Below are 23,148 nucleotides of genomic sequence, written 5' to 3'. Positions count from 1 at the left end.
GCCTTTCTGCACCCAGTTTTCCTTTCCGCAGAGGGGGAAACCCAACCCCTCCCCGACCAGGCGCACCTCTTGGTTTTGGGGAGAAAAAAAAAATTGGACCCACATTTTAACCCAAGTGAGCAGCAGCTTCTGGAATGTGCCCGAAAAGACAGCCCGCCGAGGCGGCGGCGCGGGAGGGAGGCTTTTTGCTTCTGCCTCCCCCGCTCCAGCGGGCCCGGTCCCAGCCGCAGACCCCCCTCCCGCGGCGCGGCCCCGCCACCGCCCGCCCAGGCACCGCCTCCGCGGCGGAGCGCTCGCCCACCGGCCCGCGCCCGTGCGCGCCGCCGCGCCGAGCCCCCGCCGTGCCCGCGGCAGCCCGCAGCGCGGTTTCCTGCACGGGGAAATGGCGAAATAGTCGGGATTGGGGGAGGAAAGAGAAAATCCAGGCAGCTGGTACCTCCTTACGGCTGAGGTGGTGGTGGGCGGCTGCAGCAAGCGGCTCGGAGCTTGACCTCGATTTGTTTTTGGGACTGCGGGCAGGAGCGGCAAATCCGGTAAGCTGAAAAAAAAAAATAAAAAGCAGGAGGATTTGGGGGTAAGTAAGAGGTTGCCCCACAACTGACACTGCTTCTTTTTTGGGGGGGGGGGGGGCGGGGAGTGTCTATGCAGAAGTGTTGTGGTTTGGGGTATGCAATTAGATGGGCATTGCAGCGCAAGTACTTCGCTAAGTCTTAGCTGCATCCTCTTCTTGCCCTTCCTACCACCAAAACCGCGAGAAGTTTGTGTTTGTTTTTCTTTTCCTGCTTGTTTAAATAAGTTTTTAAAATATTAGCATTCTTGGCGAAGCCGGCCGGCGGTGCGCGCAGGCCCCCGCTGCTTGCGGGCTCTGCACTTGCGGGGACTCCCGCCCCTGTGATACAGCCCCGGTGCGTGTGTCCCCCGCCCCGACGCCCGGGGCGTTTCCGCGGCCGCGGGGCCGCCGCGCTGCGGGGCCGCGGCCGCGGGGGAGGGGGGGTCGGTGGGGCCGTCCCGGCCGGGGCAGGGCAGCGCCGTGCGCGGGGCGAGCACGACCCCTGCAGTCGGCGGGCGGAAAAGCCGCCCCCGCGCGCCGGTGGTTGCGGAGGCCGGCGGGGCCAGGGGAGCCGGCTGCTACGTGCTCCGCGGCGTGGAGGTGCGGTAGCATGCGGGGGGTGGGGGAGGATGCGTGGCAGCAGGTATTAATCTCTTTCCGCTCATTTTGTAGCAGCAGGAGAGGAGACCTCCCCCCCTCCCTGCCTGCCCGCCCGCCCCGGCATGCCGGCACGGCCCCGCTGAGACCTGCGGAGCTGGGGGTTAACTCGCAGCTGGCCGCCCTGGAATAGAGACTCTCCGGACCGGATCAGTCGGGGTTTGTTGTCTATGTCTGGTTGGGAAATCTGGTGGATTTTTTTTTCACTCGTGGAGGAAGAGCCCGGTGCTGGCAGTTGGCTTCGTGGTCTTTTTTGGAGGGCGAAGGAAGGGAAGGGATCTCGCTTGAGCCGTGCAGAGAGAGAGCTTGGACATGTGTTGTCAGCACATCTGGGGAATACAGTCTGCAAGTCCGAAAGGAAATTTGCTGGGATCGTTCAAACTGCGATATTGATCTTTGTTATTTTTTTTCGCCAAGGGATGCACTTGGCATGAGAATCGGAGGATGGAAATTGTTTGGGAGGTTCTTTTTCTTCTGCAAGCGAATTTCATCGTCTGCATTTCAGGTACGCAGCTAGCCAGAAAGGGCAGGGATGTGGGGGAGAAATACTGTACAGGGCTCCCAGATTTCCCCTTAATAAGGAGCAAGAGGTACAGTTAAGCCCAAATCAAAATAGTTGTTGAAAAATACACGAACAATGTATTGTGAGTTGTGACAGAAATCAACAACCATCGATCCCCCCCCACCCTTAATTCCAGTACCTGTGTAGTAATTGCGATAAGACTGGTTGCAATAAATAACCACAGCATACTGATTAAGCAGATACTTATAATTCCTAATGTACCTGACTGTGATAATTAATTGCAACATTGCAGTAATCCCAGAATGTCATAGCTCCTGAAGTTGTTAAACTCAGCAGATCTGCAGATCTTAAAAGATTTGCGGTTCACTGGCGGAGTCGTCATGTTCAGGGTCTGCAAAGAGAGGAATGAATGACACTGAAGAACGTGCCTCTGCTTTTGAATGGAGCTTTACTGTGGCCATGCTCTGAAAATGAGCTCCGTGGTGGCTGGGATTCCAGCTTTAGGCTTCTCATTTTAAGCTTGCAAAGATCTCTCCCCCCTCCAGTATGTAGAAATCAGGTAATTTCAGTTGTCACCAGAGCTTGTCCAATTAATGAATAGGCACGGCCGGGTGTCTAGCGTAAAGGATTGGAACAATTTATTCTTGGGGAAAACACTCCCTTCTACTGCAAAAGCCCTGGCTGCCTTGTTAATTTGCCTTGTCAGTTATGCTGGAATAATTATGTTGCAAGAGGCAGGAGTGGGGAGGTGGCCAGTTTTCTAGTTTGGGACACTTCAGGGAGCCCCACGGGGATCCAGGCTGCCTGCATATCCTGCTGTTCCACTTCTCTGCAGGCTGCTTCTGCCCTCAGGTCATTGCGTAAGTCCGGAAATGGGAACACAAGCAACAGAGGCAAGGCACTGCAGGGGGGTGGTTGGGAGTCCTGGTGGATATCTCGGTGTCCAGCCTGGAGGTGCTTAGGGAGAGGGACCTCCAAAGCTCTCTTGGACCCATGCAGGCTGGCCTGGGCCAGCTCCCAGGCAGCCAGCAGCCCCTGCAGCATCTCGCCCTGGCAGTGCCTGTCCCTGCCGTGCTGTCTGCAGCACCTCGCCCTGGCAGTGCCTGTCCCTGCCGTGCTGTCTGCAGCACCTCCTGACTGATCCACCCTTACAGCCCTGGGACTGGTGACCCTTCTACTAACATTTGGGGTGCAGCATCTATGTTCATCTGTATTGCTTGCACCTGTGCCCCAAAACTTTTTTATTCTTGAGCAACCAGCATTGCTATTGGCCCATGGGGTACGTCAGCCCTTCTTTTATCCCTACAGACTGGCACCATCTGCTATCAGGCACCTGGGTGACACTGGCAGCACCCCAGGCTGACCTTCCACTTGTGCCCATTGGTACCATCAGAATAATTCACTCTCTCACTCTTTAGAACAGCAAAACCTGCTGCCTCTTGTCATTTAAATCTCACACTTATCTATTTAGCTCAGCGTGATATGCCACCTGTCCAGTTCTCTTCAAATTAGGCACTTCTTAAAGTACCACAGTGAGAATGGAAAAATGCAGCTCATCGGTTTCTTGGCCATTCTGACAGTAATATCCTGAGACAGAAAGAAGCTGTCCCGATCTGTGCAGGTCCTTATGCCACGCATATAGCTGCCAGTGTTTCCTAATCTCGCCCCCTCCTTTCCTCATCTTCAGACATGGGAACCCAGGCTTCTGAAAGTGATAGTGGGATCAGTCCTGCAGGGGCTGTCATCGCTCTCCATCTCCCTCTAGCACTAAGACTGATACCCATCTCTGTTTTCTTTTTCTCTTTTTTTGTTCTTTTTTGGAGGAAATAAAGTGAAAATGTGAATGGTGGGATGCTTTTGCTGCATGGTTAAAGCTGTGGTTTCAAATAATTTAAGTGTAACCACATACAGAATGTGTGTGTGCATTTAGCCTTCTTTTTTTCTTTTTTTCCCCCCTACTTTTTTTTTTTTTTTTATGAATCCTTAGTATTTGTCATCTTGGTAAGAGGGATTAAGATCTGTAGATATCTGACTGGCACTAATGCTTTGTATCTTTCCTCTGTCATCCTTTTTACACTATGTTTTGTAGCATATTATCTGGCTGGGGTGCCTGGATAATAGTGTAAGGAAGGGAAGGCGTAATGAAGCCTGTTAAGGTTTGCCTCAACATTGGGTTCCAGAAACTGTATTTTTAGCACTTCAGCACTGGTCATTGAACATGTTACTTAAAAACACTAGTTGAGCACACTGCTGCAAATTACAGGGATGTGAATTAAGGACTGTGGTAGTATTATTTATTTTCTTTTTTTTTCTTTCTTAAGTCAGTTGTTTCAGCAATGAAGATACAAGACTGGTCTTCTGTGCATGGATCTTTCCTGAAGACTAGCAAACACTTGATTCAGTGTCTATTTAAACCTGTGATGGCCCTCCTACTAATTCCAGTGGTTATTTGGGTTAGGGCCTATTAACGGCTGCGTTCAAAGGGATGATGTCAGTCACTGAATTGAATAGACTATTCGGTTAGTCTATCCTTATTAGTAAACTTATTTATTAAACATAGGTTCAAGGCTATGTCACATTGTCTTTTGCGATGTATTTACGTGATGTTTAAATATAAATTACGCTGAATGTAGCACTTATGCTGTGTTTCTTAATTCGAATAAGTAAGTTATACAACTGGCTTTCTGGTATCTCTCACATGCATGAATTTTTGTGAGACTTAGTATATGGAAAGTAATTTAATCTATTCAAAAGAGGCATAGATATTTTCAAAATATTTTATACCTAACATTTTTTTTATCAGTCAGTTACCTATGTGTATGATAGATTGCTTGGTTTGGAAGAAATGGTACTGATATTTAGGTTTTGGGGTTTTTTTTCATTACTGGTCCTTGTGTTTGGGAAATATTTATCTGTGAACTTTGTAAACTGAATATTTTTGTTTTCTTGGCATATTGAATTAATTAAGGCTTTTTCTACTTGAAATTGCTTGTTTGAAAGGAGAATCGAGCTTCTTTGTGCAGATGCAAATGAGAATAAGAACAGATTGAAGGACCACAAAAAAAAATTCTATCATTTAGAAAGGAATGAAAGCCCTCCCTTTCCTTCTAAGTCATGATGCATATTTATTCCTTTGAGTTGTAGTCTCTGAGGAAAAATAGTCATGATTTGTATTATGGCTTTTGAGGTTTTTTTCCTTTTAATGATACTACAGCATAGAGGGAACACAGGGTACTGGAAGTGAAGATGTCCTGTAGATAGAATGCTGAAATAAGACCTCTCTGGTGGTTGTTCCTTTGAAGATGCAGATAATCGTGGCATGGAGATTATACTCTTTATACAGAAAGAGGGTAAGAGTTGTTGGTATGATGTCCAAAATTTCCTTCCTGGTTAAGAATAGCACCAAAGATTAATTAGCATCAGTGTTCTCAGGTGGGATGTTGTTGATCCCGTAACGGCCGCCACCTTTGCTTGCATGGTCATTTGTATAAATCATGAGCAATTTTTTTGTGATTCTAGATATTAACAATCAATTTCAAGAAAAAAAAAAGGATGCTGTTTTCAAACCCTTGCAGGATACTTCATTTATATAAGGAAATGCTGCTGCCATGGGCACTGATTAAGAAGGTTTCTATGCACATTTTCTGTTAATCCATCAAGAAAATGATTTATAGAACCTGCATGTTCAACATCTTTGTGGCTTCCTATGAATTGATATATTAGCTCTTATTGTGTTGGTTTGCGGGAACTAATATGGATGAAATTCCTGCAAGTCCTACAGTCCTTCTTTATTATTTGGAAGCAGTTTCATCCTTTGCCGTTGTCCTCAAGTCACAGGGGCAGATCCCTTTTATGATGTAACTTCTTTGGCCTGTTTGGCAGCACACAGGGGTCATAAATCATGTATCATGAACAACTAAGATGGTATAAAAAAAAAATCCTGCGTGTCAAGGAATTCCACTGTGTTTTGAGCATCTGATGTAGCGTCTCCAGGCATTGAGGTGTATTTGGGGTGTATTTGGAACACAGTTGCACTTCATTTTCTCTCTTGCTGCTGCTGCAGTCTCTGAGCTCTTATTACCTGGCATAACACAGAGTTGTCCTATGGGAAACCTGAGTTATGCCAGGGCTTGAATTATCTGTTGAATGATGGTCTGTAAGGTTTGATAATTCTTCTTCAGTTAGCATTGTACAACCTGAGGTAATTCAAGCTAAAGTAGTCTTGTAGAAGATAAGAATATCAAGGTTCTTATGTCCATTAGTAACTAACAGTGAACAGTTCACTGTTATGTTTGGACAAAAATGTTGAAACTAACTTAATTATTCTCAAATAGTGTCACAGAAATAGCTTTTTCTGGCACATTTGGTAAGTAAGAAATGTAATATCCTAGGGGAAGGAATTATTCATAGCACAGACATATATGAGAGAAAGTAATCGCTAGGTATATAGGAAGGTATGACATACAGCCTGGTGCATCTGGCATCTAAGAGCTTTTGGCATCCAATCCATTATAGTATTCTTTTCTGCTTTGTCCCATATCCACAGCTTCATGTGTGTGGGCAAACCTGCATGCCTGCGTTGAGTTTGTTGATGTTACTGAAAATCCACGTGGATTCAATCCTCCTGCAAATTCAAACACAGGATGGAGGCCATATGTTGGACCCAAAGACTCTCAGTTCCCTAGCACTTGAATGCTTTCTCACTTCAGATATGTTGCCGCCTTTTCAAAAGGTGTGAAGATGTTTCTGCTTTAAAATTCTGTGGAAATAGCCTTGTAGTCTCCTGTAAATGTCTGCTTTACTTTTTTTTTTGCGCATGTGTCCTGTATTTTTCATCATTCTATTTTTATTGTTAGTTTTACAGCTAGAGCGTGACCAGATAGGCGCTAAAGTGCCAAAACAACACACATATTTTTAGCTTATGTAAAGGTAGTAGAACGTTTATGAATAGTTTTGCACATGTTATACTGTGCTATTTTCCATCCAATAAACTGACGAAAAGAAACTGGTAATCGCTGCTATTCTTATCCAGATCTCAATGATGAAGATACCAGTTTTCAAAAGGACCTCTTTGCCTTATTGTGTTGCCTTATTGTTAATGCAATTGAACTAGATAACAAGCCTCCAAGACAAAATTGTTAAAAACAGGAATAAAACCCCAACTCAAGTGAACACTCTCAATTTAAGGGTATTCTTTAAGTCTTTAAGTTACAACTGATGTTACAGAGAAGTTTTGCCCTTGGAATTCTTGGGACGGGTTTCAGTTTTTAAGTCTACGACAGCTAGATTTTAAATTCAGCAAGGATTGAAATGGCTTTCCATTTGAATTATGTATATTCCTTGTATACCAATGAACAAGGAATTCTACTTACCCTAAAATGCTGTTTACTTATTTGTTTTTATTGGTCAAAGTATTGCTTTCTTACTTTGTTGAAAGGTTGTAATTTAGCTGAGGAGGGAGCTGCTGTTTTCGTCATTACTCATTGTTCATGGCTAAACTTAACATAGCAAAGACTGAAGTGGATGATTGGCCCATCTGGGCTGTTAACAGAAGACTATATAAAGGTATTTTATCATTATCTCATTACCAGCTCAAGCAGCAGACAAAACTAGATGACAGTTAGTTATGGACAATACTGACATACTGTGCTGTTATTTTGCTCTATCTTGTTTTTATCTTAACTATACATCATGTTGGAAGGAATAGAAAATAGGAATCAAATTTTAAATTACTTGTTTAGAGGTAACACTGTGTTGTGTGACTTCATTTCCATTGTAATGCCATCAGAAAGTGCAACAATGCCTGTCCATACAGTGGACAATATCAGTTAGCAAAAAAAATTCCATTGGGGTAGATGAATTGAAACATTAATGGTAAATAAATAGGAAATAATTTTTTTAAAAGGATAATGATCTGGCATTTAGGAGAATTATTACAGTAGTAGAATATTTTATTGGTTTATCCATAGATGGTTAAAAAGCTGTCAAGGGTCTTCCAATGGAATTTCTTGAAGATAAAATAGCAAGTTATTCTTGTCACAAAAATAGAGGACTGAAACATTTTAGACCTATATTCTGTGTAGTATAGTAGCCTTTCTGGTGGTTCAAACCAGTACTGGGTGCCTCATAGGCACATGGGTGCCCATAAGTGTAAACTTCTTGTCAATGTGGGAAATGTTTTCATGCAGTGCTTAGCAGCTGACAGTTGAGGTAAGAAGGCATAAGGAAACCTATATTTACACCCACCTTAAAAGACTTTGGAACTCTGAGATTGTTATAAATGGTTTTAGTGTTAATGAGATTTGAGCCTTACAAACGGTAAAAACTTAAAGCTTGACAATGACAAAAGCTTTAGATGGCAGGTCTCTCTGCTACCATTGTGTGCCAGGTACAGCCTGTCCAAGATTATGGCCCTAAAATATTTAATTTTTTCTTTTATTCATCTTGAAAAATGGAAGGTGATCAGTTCCGACATACAGAGCGTACTGAAAGCAATGGTCAGAACTAAAGAAAATAAATGCTTTCAATGTTTGACATATTTTTCCATATGAAAACATTTCTTGCTTATATTTGTGGATCTGTAACATTTGTATATCTGTAGTAAAATTAGTATTAAACTTAAGTGCCACGCAGTTTTATCTTTTGTAATATTATTTCCAGAAAAATATCACAGCAGCTGTAATTCACAAATAACTAATTAGAATGTACTTTTTAACAAGATACTAAAATAAGTATAAAGATAGGTAAGATATTATCCGTAATGTTATCTGTTCATTTTGACATTCTTTCTTCCTCCCTGTATCATTCGTGCTTAACCTGATCAAGCTCAGAATACTGTATGTTTGTCATCTGGCCTTTAAGTATGGAATAGATAGAGTTGTGCACTGACTGGCCCAAAGTGGCTTATAAGCACATGCAGGGAGGAGGACGCTAAGCAACATTATCCTTTTTTTTCCCCCTCTAAATGTGTTGACATCTCTAGCTTTTGGAAGCAGCATTTGACTAGATGGATTTAGAGGGAAAATGTGGTTTTTGAAAAATCATCATCTTGTCAGTTTTGTGGGTTGTTTCCAATTTAAGTTCTTTCCTACAGTTAACTACTGTAGTGCCCTGTTCTGCTTCAAGAGTAGTCATCAGAATAGAGTTCTGTTTTGCCACAGGTAGAAGAAGTAGCATAGCAGGACTACTACAGAATTTGCCTTATTAATACTAAAAGAAAAAGATAATGAGTAATAGAGAAAGGTCTTTTGCTACCTGTGAGTATGAAAAACTGCACTATTTGAAGTGATGTTGGAATGACCGTGTGCTCCAGCAAACCTTGCCTGAGCGCTGTACGGCCGGTAGGATGGCGCTTAGGTGTCTGAAGGAGCAGGTCGGGAAGGATTGCTACTGGCACAGCTAAATTTTTGGGGGCAAGGTGACATACTTGGGCTGCTACAAAGAGCATTAAATTGTGTTTTCCATTACAGCAGAGAAAAGAAACCTTCTCTATTTAGGATAAAGGTAGTGCTGAAGGTTTGTGCCTACTGTCAGAAAAAGGTAACAATACTTTAGTAGTGTACCCCAAAAGCGAAATTTTATGGAGAATGAGCTATTTGTTCTTACCTGGGTGGAAGGCCATACTATTTGCAGATAAGCTGTGTTATTTCCCATGTGGGAAGCGGCAGTTATGGAAGGGCTGCTGCTGCTGGAAAGAAAAGGTGTTTGATTGACCCTGTGCTGGTCCCAATCCTGCCACTTGGGAGTGTGTGAACAGCTACTGACAGGAGATTTCTCTGGATGGAATTGTGTGGTCTGGAATATTCTATGAATGAAAAGTATGAATGAGAAGAGTTTTGCGCTATATTTCAGTCAAAAAGGGAATAAAAAAAAGATTAATTTCAATGTCAGAGCTTGGAACAGTTTGCAGGGAGCATGTAGTGTAGGCCACACTTTCACAGATGGAGAAACTGAGGTAAAATGTCACGTGAAAGGTCACCCAGCAGCAATTTATGCAATTACAGTCCTTTTTCACTCTTATTTCTGCCTTGCAGCTCTAGGATTACTCTTACACCTTCTTTCTGGTCAGGGTATAACACTGAATCACCTCACTGAAATGAGGGAAGATGAGGTCTCCATGGCACTAGGATTAGGAGGGAAGGTAGTGACAGGCCCTGGGATGAGCCCAGAGGCTCTGCAGCCATGTCCCCCGCCCCCAGGGTCTGGCTGCTGCTTCAGTGTCAGCTCTGATCCTGCACAGCTGAGTAGCCTTGGGTCAGGCTGTGGTGAGAACTCTGAGAAGCCATGTTGGGTGCCTCAGCAGCTCTGAGCCGCCTTTAACCTCAGCCTCTCACCAGCCCAGCCTTGTGCCTTGCTGCTCCTCACCTCGCCTCGCTGACTGGACTAACCAGCTTGACTGTGGACCTGCCTCCTTGCCGGGGACGTGTTTCCTCACCACAGACATGCCTGGCGATGGCAGGAGGGTGGCTGACCTGCATGGCTCTCCCTGCACCGGCTCCTCGTGTCAGGGGGCTGCGAGGCTGCACTCCACAGGAAGGTGACTGCCCCTGTGCCACTGCCTGCCCTTGCAAACTGCTAGAAACATCTTCCTGAAAAGGTTTCTGTGAGCTACATGCTAACACTGCCTTTCCATTTCTGACTGGAGGGGGACAGCTGCAGGTGGGCATACTCGACGAATTCAGTGGACGGTGAAACCCAGCAGTCTGGCCCCGAGAAACCTAAAATGTCTGTTTTTAAACCTCTGGAACATGAAGCCCATCTGAGCAGCAAGTTCATGGTCATTTCTGCTCCCTTGCCTCTAGACCCTTGACTTCATGCAGTTTGCTTCAGCTAGATTTATCCTCGGTGTTTAAACTTGTCTGGCCTCCCTGGGAGTGAAGGGTCACAGAATGGGGCCTGGTGTGTCCTCTCAGAGGCTGGATCCTTCCTTCTCTCTCGCCTCTGTGTTACAAGGTACTTTTTCTCTTCACAGTAATAGCAGTGAAGTTACCATGAGGTATAATGATGGTATATTTAAGAATTACATCAATCAGAGTTTAACTTAAATTGGTTTGCAGGAGCTAGTGTGATATTAAGGTAAAATTCAGACCCACACAAGGTTCCTCCATAAACATGTTATTTAAATTCTTCTTAAATTATTAACATTTATTCAGTTGGCCTCTTTATGTTTTTATTGTGACTATGAGTAAAAAATAGTTCCTCAAAGTGCAGCACTTTGCCTGCCTCATGTTTCGCATCCACTTGGCACGGGTGTACGTGACAACAGAAAGTGAAGGGCACCAGAGGTTTGGGCACTAAATTTTCTCTTTGAAATTTGCTTGTTGCTCAGCAGACCAACAGGTTCCTTTAACATACTGATGCAGTTGTTGGATATGCCATGTACACATATGCGAATTTATCTTGGGGGTCAAATCCTCATGTCTGTAACTCCCACTTTTTATTTTCCAGTATGTTCACCAGGCTTCACCATTTGTGGGGTTTTTGTTCACATCCATACTTCTAAGTGGCATCTTATTGTTATAGTATGTTTTTGTGCCTGCTGGAAAACGAAGTAATCTACAAGGACTCCACAGTCTCCTCTCATTTGCCCAGACGATCCTGAGGGTACTGTGTGGCAGTTAGTAATTGCAAGTGGGATTTAAAGTTGTCTGCAGATGCATAATTTTTATTTTCACTAGCCCCCCGGCACTCTCCCCAAGTAGTTAACAATTCATCTTTGCCAGTCTGTAATTGTGCTTTGCTCTAGTCACAGGTATTTAGGTTACTGTGGAACAGGATGGAAAATAGAGTAATAAATAATATGATTTATTTTTATTAGGTGACATAAGTATGTTTTCATACTGTGAGCTAAAAACTTAGTCATCCTCTTTAGATTTTATTGTGATACATTAATACACAGATTAAGCAAAATGCAAAACTTAAAAGACATGCCTAAGTGTTTTGCTGTATCTGAGTCTTAATACGTAATTGTATAAAACAACTTAGATTAAGGATGTGCTTCAGTGCTTTGCTGAAGGAAGGAGTAACAGTGGTATAATGCATGAATAATACAAAAGTTTTGGAAAAGCTCAGCTAAAGATGAGCAGAAATTTTCATGATCTCTGATTGAATTATACAGTTGTGTAGAAAATATTTTTTTTATCCAGGTAAAATCATATCAGTTCTTTGTGTGGTATAGTGAAGATATGGACTTTTCTAGTATGACTAACATAGCAAGGGAAACTATACAATCAGAATTAAACTAATCTGGATTGTAATTTGTTAATTTTCACTTTGTGGATGCCCTGCATGAAACAGATGTCACTTTTCATAATAGTAAACAGATTTCCCCTGGACTATGGTAAATAAACACAAAAACCTAAAAAGTGAAATAACAAGAGATAGGTGATAATACACAATGCTTTTCATATGTGAATTTCTGTTACATTTTTTTTCCAGCACCAGTTTTCGTTTTATTTTGATTGGGACTCAAGTCCTGATATAAAGAGTACATCCTATGTGCAGATCTGGGCTGTGGGGCTGCACGGCCTGACTGGTGGGGGGACAGTAGCACAGCCGTGTTGTGTGATGAGGGAAGACCCAGTCTACCAGGTAGTGCCAATAGTGGTGCTTGGGAAGCCTCATGCCAGTTTTGTGCAACCGCTGGCATAGTCTAGATTGCATAAGCAGAGTTTAGGAAATTTTGTAGGGGATGTATACTTGGGGTTCTGTCTGTCCCTCTGTCTAGGACCAAAACAAGCCAAACGTCCTCTCTGCTGCTGAGAGAAGGTGGTAGCATATTCAGTATGTATCAGTAGAAAAATTCCTCACGTTTTAAAAGGTAAGGCTTCATGTATGGTATTATTAAAAAATTTCTACCATGAGCAAGAAAGTTTACGTAAGTATTGCACTATTTGTAAAAATGGCTGGACAAAGCTCTACAATCCATTTACATCATATTTATGTATTTGGGCTGGATCTACCAAAGAGCACAGAGCCTGCAAACTTTCTCCTTTCTCTCCTGCAGCCCTTTTCCTGCTTTGGCTCTGCTTGATGCTTCACAAACAGCAGCAAGTAACTCTCATAACTCATGCTTTTAACTCTCAGTTTTAGTTCCTTATGCTATGTAACTAGGACCCTCTGTGTCTACTGTGTTTTTATGTTTTTAAGGACTGACTTACTTTGCAGTAATAGAAGCGTGTATTTGCCAAGGTAGTCAGCATCTTCCTTTTAATGCTCCTGAAAAAGAACCTGTGACTCAGATTTCAGACCACAGCAAATACAATTGAATTTAAATCCTTTTTGAAAGGTCTCCCTTTCAATGGCTTCTTTACTGATATCCTGATAACTGCTATGGAGGACCAAAAGGTGAAGTGTGTCTTGATCACATATTATCATCACATTACTGGACACTTAAGAATTGATTCTAGTCATTGAATACTCCAGGACTTCAAATCTGTGAAATAGAGCATTCTTATGTATAAAAACAAAGTATGTGACCTAATAATAACACATTATTTTTAAAACTCTTAGGTATTTTGGATATAACTTTCACTGATATTATATAAACTGTACAGAAATAATAATTTGCTTGGAATGACAGTCATCAGTTCCTACATGTTTATTTAAAAACTTATGTAGAAACAAAAAAGTATTTATTTTACACAAGTATGTTTTGGATATTTTGCCAGGGAAAAAAGCAAGCTTTGCTAATATAGACTGAAATAAAGTAGTGTAAAATAAAATCTTCAAATCAGCCCTTAGTTCACACAGGTTGTGTGCAGTGGAATTACTCTGCCAAAAATGTTGGCATTGAGTTTAGTTAAGTATTAATCAGAGGCCTCTTGGTAAATAGTGCCATTAAAAGCATACTGTGACCTCTGCTGCTGGGATTCAGGTATGTGAGAGAACTGGGCTTAGGAGCTTTACTAGTCATGTGGTCAGAATGATTTTCAATCACTTTGGTCATTGCTGGATTAAAATTGAGGCTGCAGAGATTAATGGTCTGTTGTTACTAATCCACTAAACTCCTGTTCCTAGATCTTTTAAATTGACTGAACCTATAGATTGTTAAGTTACTGGGAGATGTGGATTTGTAATGGTTTTAACTATCTTTCTTGACGTTTGGTGTTAACAGTATCCTATTATTAATTGCTCTTTGAGACAGTGATCTTGGCTGTTCTTGGAAAGAAGTGAACTTTATACTTTTTTATTTATACTGTTCTACAGCACAGTAAAAGTGTGTCTCATTTTAAATGAAAGTGGAGGAAGAAAGCTTTACTATATTCAGATATGAGCTGGCATTAGTAGAAGCTCAAATAAGAACAACAGGAATTAAATCTTGCTTTTACTTCGTTGTTACAAATGGTGGTCACTATCCCTGTCAAAATAGCCACTGTGTCCCTTCAGTCTGTCTGCCATTAACAGTGGTGGTTGTCCCCTCAAGTGGGTTTTACTGACATTTGAAGCTCTGGTCAAAAGCGAAATGGCTGTTTAAGCTTTTGGGAACCTATGTTTTCTAAACTAGGCAGTATTTGGAGTATCAGGGCTCAGGGCTATTCCGAGAGATCTAGCACAGTTATACATAATTTCCGTACTTGATTTCACTACTTAATTTCTGTGCAGGTGTAAGAAGTTTTCCCCAGATGAAAAACACTGTAAAAGAAAAAAAATAGAGGAAAGAAATGAGGAAACAGTTCATCCACCTGCTGAGACATGAGGAAACTTTGGGGCACAACAGTGTGGCAGTTTGGGTTTCAGCAGGCATATGTAAACGAGATGCATGAGGAGAGTTTTAACACATCTCCATCAGTACAGTATGGGATAGGCAGGAGTTAGGGGAGAGGGAATAGCAAGTGGAAGAAATCAGTCTGTGATTGTGGCTGGGAGAGTTCTGGGGGCATTTAATCTAAGTGGATAGCTTTACATTAGGCAAGGAGAGAGATGGAGCCCCTCGTGTATGTGTTTTGGTCCCTATTTACTACATCGGTGCTTAAGGTTTTGCAAATTTGAATTGTTTTGGCTTTCAGGCATTTTTAATTTTGTGAAATACTCCATTCTAAAAGTGTAATTTTAAAAAAAGGGTTTGATTTTGAATTCTAGAAGAATGTAAAATATATTATTTTAAGAAATATTTCCTTTGATGAAAGGAGTTGAATACCTGGTGCCTGCCAGATTGATGTAGACATACGTGATGTCTACATGACATACAGAAGAATGGTTTGATTGACTAAATAATGACAACATCCTAGCTTTAAACAACTAGGTTTTGGTGCTTGTTTAAACTGCAGTGTGACTACCTCTTTAAAAGCAAGCATGCTTAAATTGTCATCTAATTATGTCTTTCTCTGAATGTGTTTTTGATTCCTATCATTATACGCTGAAAACAAGCAGAATTTTTTTGCTTTTGTGTTCACTGCAGAATGTGCAGAAAAGTCATAGGACAGCATACTTTTGCATTTTAACTGCACTTGCATTAATCTGCTTAGAAAAGGGGAGTAAGCTGTATTTAGAAATTAATAACCCATTAGAATCATTGAAAAATAATGCCTTCTGATTTAAAGGGTCAGTATGTCATAGAATTTTATGATTATTAAATTACTATAAATGTATTCTACGTGTTTATACTAACATACAGCAAGATAACATGGCTTTAACTTCATAATTGACTTACAACTCTGTTGTTCTTGTAATTAATATAAACCCTTTATTTCATGCAACCATCTCTGTTTCTGAACCCTGGTGACTTGGTTTATTCTTTTGCTTTCTGGTTATCTCAGTAATAGTACGTCTTGATTAAGGACTGCAAAGAGCAAAGGACTTTTACATCTGTTCTTGTCACAAGCTATGTAGGATAAAGCAGGCCAAAGATAACTCACCATGCAAACCATGGGCCTCCAGTTATTTCTTTCCCTCAAGATTTAATATTGTGTTCAAATAAAACTGTGACTGTGGAAGTAAACCCAAAGCATTTAAATGGATTTTTGGCAATTTCTCAAAGCTCTCTTGAGGAAGAGAATATATTAATATATGACTGGATGAAAAAGATGAAGTTATTGTCCTGCCAGCTATTAGGAAATACAGTCCCTATCCTGTAGGAAATTAGAGTTTATCTAAATGAGAACAACAGGTAACACTGAGGTGAATAGATCAATGAGAATAGTTATCATGACACTGAACAGAAAAAGTGACCTCTTTCTTATTTACGATAGAAATACCTGATACGAGCTAAACGCAAGGCCTGTGCTAAGGTCATGTTCTCTAGAAGACTAATTTGTGAGAACTAGACAGTGATTAAAGTCACAACATAAGGAAGTTAATGTGTGCAGCTTCCTAGACAGGCTTTGAAGCTTTAACTGCATGTTGCAAGTGATTTAGAGCTTACAGGCCTACAGTAGGGTGGAAAACAGCACCCTGATCTTTAGGTAGCACTTCAGCTAGCCAGTGAACAGGTCTTCCTACCTAATGAGGTTCATGTTGCAAACAAATGAAGCATTTGTTGAGTGGAGAGACACCAGGTAGTTTCTGTGTGTCCCTGTAATGCATTTCTGACTGTCTACTGAATGGCTTCACAGGGTTAAGCTGAATTGCCCTAGCTAGTAGCTGAAAACGTATTGCACTGTCAGACTTGGCTTTTTCTGTTTAGACACTTTAGGGACCAGGGGCTTGACTGTCCACTGTCTAGCATCCAAAGTAGTTATTTATAACCCTACTGAGTAAGAGAGAAATACAACTCTATTAGAATCATAGCAATTTTTACCTGCTTGGCTTGAGTGTAAACTAACAAGCAACCAGATGCTGTATGAACGTAACTCAAAAGATATGTTCTAGTTTGTTAGAGAAAAGAGCTAGCCCAGAGCATAGGTACTGCAGGATCAGGTCCTGGGATGCATCATTTTGGTGACTTTGGCTTTTGATCAGAAGTAATATGCCTAATAATAACTAGCTCTGTTAACCTGAATGTTCATTGCATCCTTCTAATTCAAGTTTAAGATTGACTTAAATATTTTAACAGTTGCAAAATAAACATGTAGTCTGCTTATTTTGGGGGATTTGTTTTTACAGCAATCATGCACAAAGAACCCAATTACTGATGGTCCATTTTTTTTAAAGCTTCTGCCATCTCTTGAACTCCTGGTATTGCTGTTTTTTTCTCAGTTGCTCTTAAAGGCAATTAACAGATGGTATGCATTGCTCATTAAATCTGCACGTACACCTCTCCAAGGGCTGCAAAGATGCTGGGAAACAGACCATGTTACTGCACTAAGCCACTAAGCTCTTAGAACTTGGAACTTACTAAGCTTGGAACTTACTGTGCTATTCGTGAGCAGTTTTCATTGTCGGTGTGTTTTGAGTGCTATAGCAGTAGAATTGCAGATACATTGGTGAAATCTTTATAATATAGCAAGTGTAACTTTCTCACAGATTGAGTAAAATACCTGTGTTTCTTTCATACTTGCCGTATTTGTGCTTTGGTAGTGTCATAGTCAACAACTCTTCCCTTTTATATAAATGTCTTAATACTGTACATAAAACTATATACCTGTAATGCTTAATTTCCCACCTCCATTTACATGTGTCACCTGAGGTACCTTTGCTTTTCGTTGAGATCACTTTCTCTATAAAGCTTAGCTTATCTTTTTGTCCTGTCTGCAGTGATGACACTCTTTAAATAGATTAGATATATAGATGTTACTTTTAGGCTTTTTAAACTTGGATGTATCTTTGTCTGAAGAGGCAGCGTTTTGACGTGCGAGTCGAAAGGGCATTGTGCCAGTGTGGAATTCACTTCCCTTATGTTTCAAATTGGTGGTGAGAGATGCAGAAATCCAACTAGCAGATAAGAATTCTCATTTCGGCTTCTTTAGTGCTCTGATTTGGAACTGATGGGCTCTGACTATCAATCCCAAACACATCAATATAGCCAGAAATAGTGCCTCCATCTTGCTTCTCTTAAGCTTTTCTTTTCTTTAGTAAAGTGTTGTATCAGAAAGACTAAGTTGTTGTTGATTCCATGGTTCATGAAAGGTTAGGATTTAGTTCACATTTCTTTCATAGTTGACCTGTGTTAAGGATAAGGAGGCTAAAAAGTGGCTAGTACATTAAGTGGAAATGAGATCTACCCCTACCATTTTTACAGAAGGAAGCACTTCAACCTTTCCATGTTTGAGATAGAGTAGAAATTCAGTAAGCTCTCCTAGTATTTTGTATTTGTGTTTATGAGTTTTTGCTGGCTAGGGATATTTCATGTTCTAAATGCAAACTCTAAATAAAAAGTGATTTTAAATAAATCAATTTCAATAAAGGGCTACAAAAAGCTCTGTAAGATGCAATTAACCTGCTTTGTATTAATTTAGATTGTTTATTTGGAAGAGACTAAAGCGAACATAGTAAACCCAGTTTAAATTTATCCACTACAATTTCTGAGCGTAGGCAAGGAGATTACATCCACACTTTTTCCTTGTGATTTACAAGAGGCAATTGTTATACTCATGGAGATTTGCGAAATGAAGGGGTCATCTAAAGTAGCATCAAGCAAATAAGAGATTTTTTTAAGTTCCCAACTGAAGAAAATTAAAAGTAATATAGTCAAGAGTGGGACAAAATGCTCTTTCATGTACAGTTAAGGGAGGTGGTGCCCTTAAGCCTGAAAATATGTCATTGTGTTAATTATCAAGATGCCGGTGATACTCTATTTGTCAGTAGCACAATAGGACTGATCCCGATCCATAAAGGTGCAAGACAGTAAATGTACCAGCACTCCATAATTTAAAGTGGTACAAATGAGAACTGAAGCTGCTTCACTGAGTAACTGGAAGACCTAAGCTATTCTTAATGCTGCTTGGAGTCTTGTTTCTAATCCCATTAAAACTGCTGAAGGTTTTACCACTAACTTTCACTCCACCAAAATTGGACTGCAGGGACAGAAAGTGACTTTTACCCAAGATATTTGAAAGCTTAGGCAGTTTGAGGTCGTTCACTTTCTTTCCTGAGGATAGTTTTCTTCTCTTCACTCTCTGTCATTGCTTGCACCTATTCCTTAGTTCTGAGTTAGGAGAGAAAAAAGACAGGAGTAGACCAGCATGGGGGATAAAGAGTATTTGATTGTGAGGGATGGAATAAAAGAACAGTGGAGGAATAGATAAAAGAATGAAGATATAGAGTAACAGGGAGAATGCTGGCAATGGAAGATAGCACTGAGATTGGGTGTATCATAGCACGCTTTGCCAGAAACAAAGGAGAAAGAGCATTGATGACAGTTCACTTTCCTACTTGCTTTTGGTTCTGGTCCTAAATACATAGGAATCAGGTTGGTAGCTTCCATAGGAACAAGACAGTCTTTTTGTCTGAAGAATCACAGAGAGAGAGCGAGCGCGCTTGACTGTTTAGTCATCACATCTTGATTTTTATTTTTTTTTAAACCCTTAACTTAGAGCATAGAAACTGTCAGAATCCTTAAGACAAAATTGTTAATAACACAAATGCTGAACTTCTTCACTAAGTAGCTGTTGACCTTTGAGGAGTCTGACTGCTTACTGAGATTATTTCATTAGTATTTGCACATTGACCTCCTGCCAAAACGTCAATCTGCTTTTCCTTTTCATGGTTTTGTTATTTTGAAGGTCTTCAGCTATGGAATAAAATCCACTATGTGACAAAGAGCTGGCAGAGTTGGAAGCTTTCCAGTAAAAGCCTTCCCAGGTTAAACTCTGGTGATGCTGAAATACTCCAGGTGTTTTATGTGGCCTCTTTTCCCTTGTGCTTTACCTAACATAGCTCTTTCCTGAAGGGCAACAGTTAGTTTTAGTTCCCACTGCCCCCAAGAGAATGTTCTACTTGTTATTTACAGGATGGAATTTATACATCATTTGGACTTGGGGCTTGCACTTTGCTTTTGTCCTTTTATCAGCCTCAAAACAGTTTTTTTTTAAAAGATGTTTATGATGAGTTTAATGATCCCTCTCATAGAGTTGATTAATTATGATGCAAATAACAGTATGGATCTCATCATGTTTAGGCACTCAGCATTTCTGCATTTTTGAAGACACTTACACAAGCTGTCTAAAATAACTATCACAATGAAAAAAGCACAAGAGAAGGCTGTATCAGAAAGGGCTGATTCAAGAGCAGATTAGCCACCAGGAAAACGTAAATTTCTTTCTGATGCAAGATAAAAAAGGAGGAAAATGGATGTACACTATCTCTTCTTTTTTCTCTTCTTCCCCTAATTTCCTCCCCAAAAGGAGAGAAAGGTCAGAATGTCACCTGAAAAAGCTGGATGGAGCTAGCAACTTTCTATAGACAGTTAAAGATGTCTGAACTATGGATGTCCTATTTATTGAGCCTACAGGACTGAGATCAAATTTTTTGTGATACACAGAAATGGATGAGTCTGTCAAATACTTAGGGCCTGGAGGATGAAGGTATGTTTTATACCTTATCGTTAGACTTTGAGTTCTATCCTTTGGTATATTGGCAAGGCCTGCATTTCGCAAGGGATAGACTAAAGTAATTCTCGTGTTCCAGTCCAGTGGTGTAAATAAACAGGTACATTCTGAAAACAGTGCAGATTCAGGATCAGTTTTAAGGAGAGCCCAATTAGAAGCATATGAAAGCAGCCTGGCCTGTCTCCCTGGGCTAGGGCATGCATGGCTGTAGGTATTCACCTAGTGCCTGACAGGATGGAGCTCTCCTTCTAATTGGAGCTTTTGGATGCTACTCCAACCTAAATGGTGCTGCGCACAGTAAGTGAGCACAGCTCCACTGATCTTGCTAAATATACAACTGACTTGCACTGGCTGTAGGCTGTCTCTTCCCAGAGATGAAAGCCATGGGTCTTATTTTGCTCCGCAGGTACTAAGGGAACTTGAAGCAAGTGTGAGAAGGCGTTATTATTATTCTCAGTTACCAGGTTAGTCCAGTGGAACTCTGCCTCAGGAGATTCTTAAACGTCTAGCTGTAATGGCTGGAAGGTTTTAGGTGAAGGATCTCTCTTTGCTGCCTATTTTCATATTCTTTTTTCTAACACTTCTGCTGCTGATTTTTGCCACAGATGAACAGTTCCCAAACTTCTTTGCCCCTGCATCCTGGGTATGGGGTAATGGGGGATGGAGCCGCTCTATTTGCCAGAGAAAGGAGGAGAGTGTGAAAGATCTGGAACAAGAAGCATCCATGGGTGTTAGGAGCTTAGAACTTAACCATTACTTCACATTCTTCCCCCATTGGGATTACTTTCTTTCAGGACCTTTGCTAAAAAGCAGGGGCTCAGCTCAATACCTGTGTCCCGTGGTTCTGTCCTTGCTGAGTGCAGTGCCTTCCCCTTTCCTCAACTTTCTTTTTACTGCTGCAACTAGTGGCCCAGGCACTCACTTCCCCAGTCATATCCCCTCTCCTACTCCCAGCAGCTTTTCAGTAACCCACTCTTAAAGGAAGCACTCGTTTCATCTACTGGGTTGTTCCCAGGTTGTATGATCTGATCTGCTGCTGTTCTTTCATATAAAGTACATGTACCTTTATTATGGTTGCAAATATTATGCACATTTGTACACAGATGTATACGTTACACACATACATATATTTGCATATATAAGTGTGATAAAAATGGAGTCTGCATCTGAGAGAAACAGATTTCCTTTATAAGCTTGAAATAAGTTACAAAGCCTACAACTTTATCAAATGAAGTGCTTTGGGCTGGATTTTGGTATCTGCTATAACCGGGACTTGCTAGCTGGGTGAAGACAGCTGTGCTAGGTGCTGGGGTGGGAAGACAAGCAGTCAGTTGGTGTGGAGGAGATGATTGCACCTGAATGAGGTGCTGTGAATGGAGGAGGCAGAGAGAGAAAGAAAGGAGAAAATTGAAAATTAGGTCTGAGAGCCAGTTAGGTATAGGAAAAAGAGAAGAAAGACCTAACCTTGTGATCACTTTGGTAGGTACAAGAATTACGCCATTTGGTAGATTATTTTTTTGTTTAGTTTTATTAAAAAATAAGGGTAGTGAAGAGGTGAGGAATTCATACACACTCACAATCTAAGTTATCTTAGCACTTTAGAAATACCAGCAGTGTGATTGACTGTGCAAGGGTTGTGTGGGAAAAGGCACTAATTTAGCACATTCTCATTTTGTTGCAGAGGTTGAGGGACACAGTGAATCAAGGAAGGGATTGCAGGAGGAAGAAAAGATAGTCATAAAGTAATTTAAGGCTTCTCTAGAGAATAGAATTTTATCACTGTCTCTGCCAGAATTTGTGTTGCTTGGCAGCACACTTTAATCAAACTTTTCAGAGATGGTCACTAATTGTATGTTTCTTGTTTCCCCCAAGGCCTGATTTGCAGAAGTGCGGAGCAGCTACAGCTAAAACAGGTCAATGGGAGAACTGTTTTGTATGTATCAAATGCTCTGCAAGACTGAGTACTGTAAAAATTGTACACTGGGGCTACAGATTGGCTAATAAAAGGTAGAGAATTATCTTTCTCTGACTCTGGCATTCATTTGCACGTTTGTAGGAAAGGGTCACCACCTTTTCAGGAATGCTCAGGAATCAAACATTTTAGGAGTTTGAATCATGTGCTAAAAATCTGTGATACTTTTGCCTTGAAGTGTTAGGAAGCCTGGCTGATGTGGCCTTTCATGGCACTGCCAGGTTGGCTTCAGTTAATGAGCCTTTGAGGGTTTTCTTCTTCACTGAGAGTCTAAGCAGCAGCCCTTTCTCTCTATCTTCGTCCCAAGTGTTAGATTGAGGAAAAAAAATACTCAGTCATCGTAAGGAAAACATAAAGCAATACCAGTCCCCTCCTTTTACTCAACTTTCTACTTCCAACTGTTGGCCCCACCTGAATTTCTACTAACTTATCTAACCTAAGTACCATTAGGTTCTTCCTTAATTGTTAGGTGCAGGTCTGGGTTTAGATCATGTTCTGTTGAAGTCATTGTGCAATTTGACAAGACTGCGGTGGAGGAGAAAGAAGATCAGACCCTTAAAAAGATAACTTTTGCTATCCGGACAGAAGGAAGCAATGCCCAGAGATATCATAGCTTTGTAATGACAGCAGTCCTCATGTCTGCTGTGGCTTAGACTGACGTTTGGACAGTTTTTCCTTCCTCAAGTCCAAAGAGTCAGGTCTTTTGGATATATTTTTGAGGGGAAAGAGCAAACATTAAAATTAATCTTATATTTGTCATGTTGCTATAAGATGATGATAATGTGACTGTGGACTATATGTAATGAGGTGGCTGGCTTCATCCAGTCCCTAAAGTGCTTCTTAATCTGTGTATTGATGATCGTAGACCTTCTAGCTCTTCTAATGCATGGAAGACTATTAAAGAATTTCTATATTAGCCTTTTATAAGAGGATACAATCATATGTGGGAAGTAAGTAAAATATGCCATGTTTTAATCCATTAGGAGTGAATGTTATTCTTAATTGAAAGCCTAGAGAAATA

The 23,148-nt window shown here is 41.0% G+C and overlaps 1 protein-coding gene across 1 annotated transcript in view; it reads left to right on the top strand.

Annotated features, from left to right (window-relative positions):
* Positions 1 to 1,390: 1,390 nt before the first annotated feature.
* The window catches only part of CA10 (carbonic anhydrase 10), a 203,015-nt gene continuing 181,257 nt past the window's right edge, over positions 1,391 to 23,148 (top strand). The window contains exon 1 of the mRNA XM_082008312.1: positions 1,391 to 1,712. Coding sequence (XP_081864438.1) covers positions 1,652 to 1,712 — 61 coding nt within the window. The 5' untranslated portion in view covers positions 1,391 to 1,651. The remainder of the gene's footprint in view (positions 1,713 to 23,148) is intronic.

The sequence above is a fragment of the Phaethon aethereus genome (genome assembly GCF_964289735.1).
Source record: "Phaethon aethereus genome assembly, chromosome: 18".
NCBI classification, from domain to species: Eukaryota; Metazoa; Chordata; class Aves; order Phaethontiformes; family Phaethontidae; genus Phaethon; species Phaethon aethereus.
This window is presented reverse-complemented; position numbering and strand designations above follow the sequence as displayed.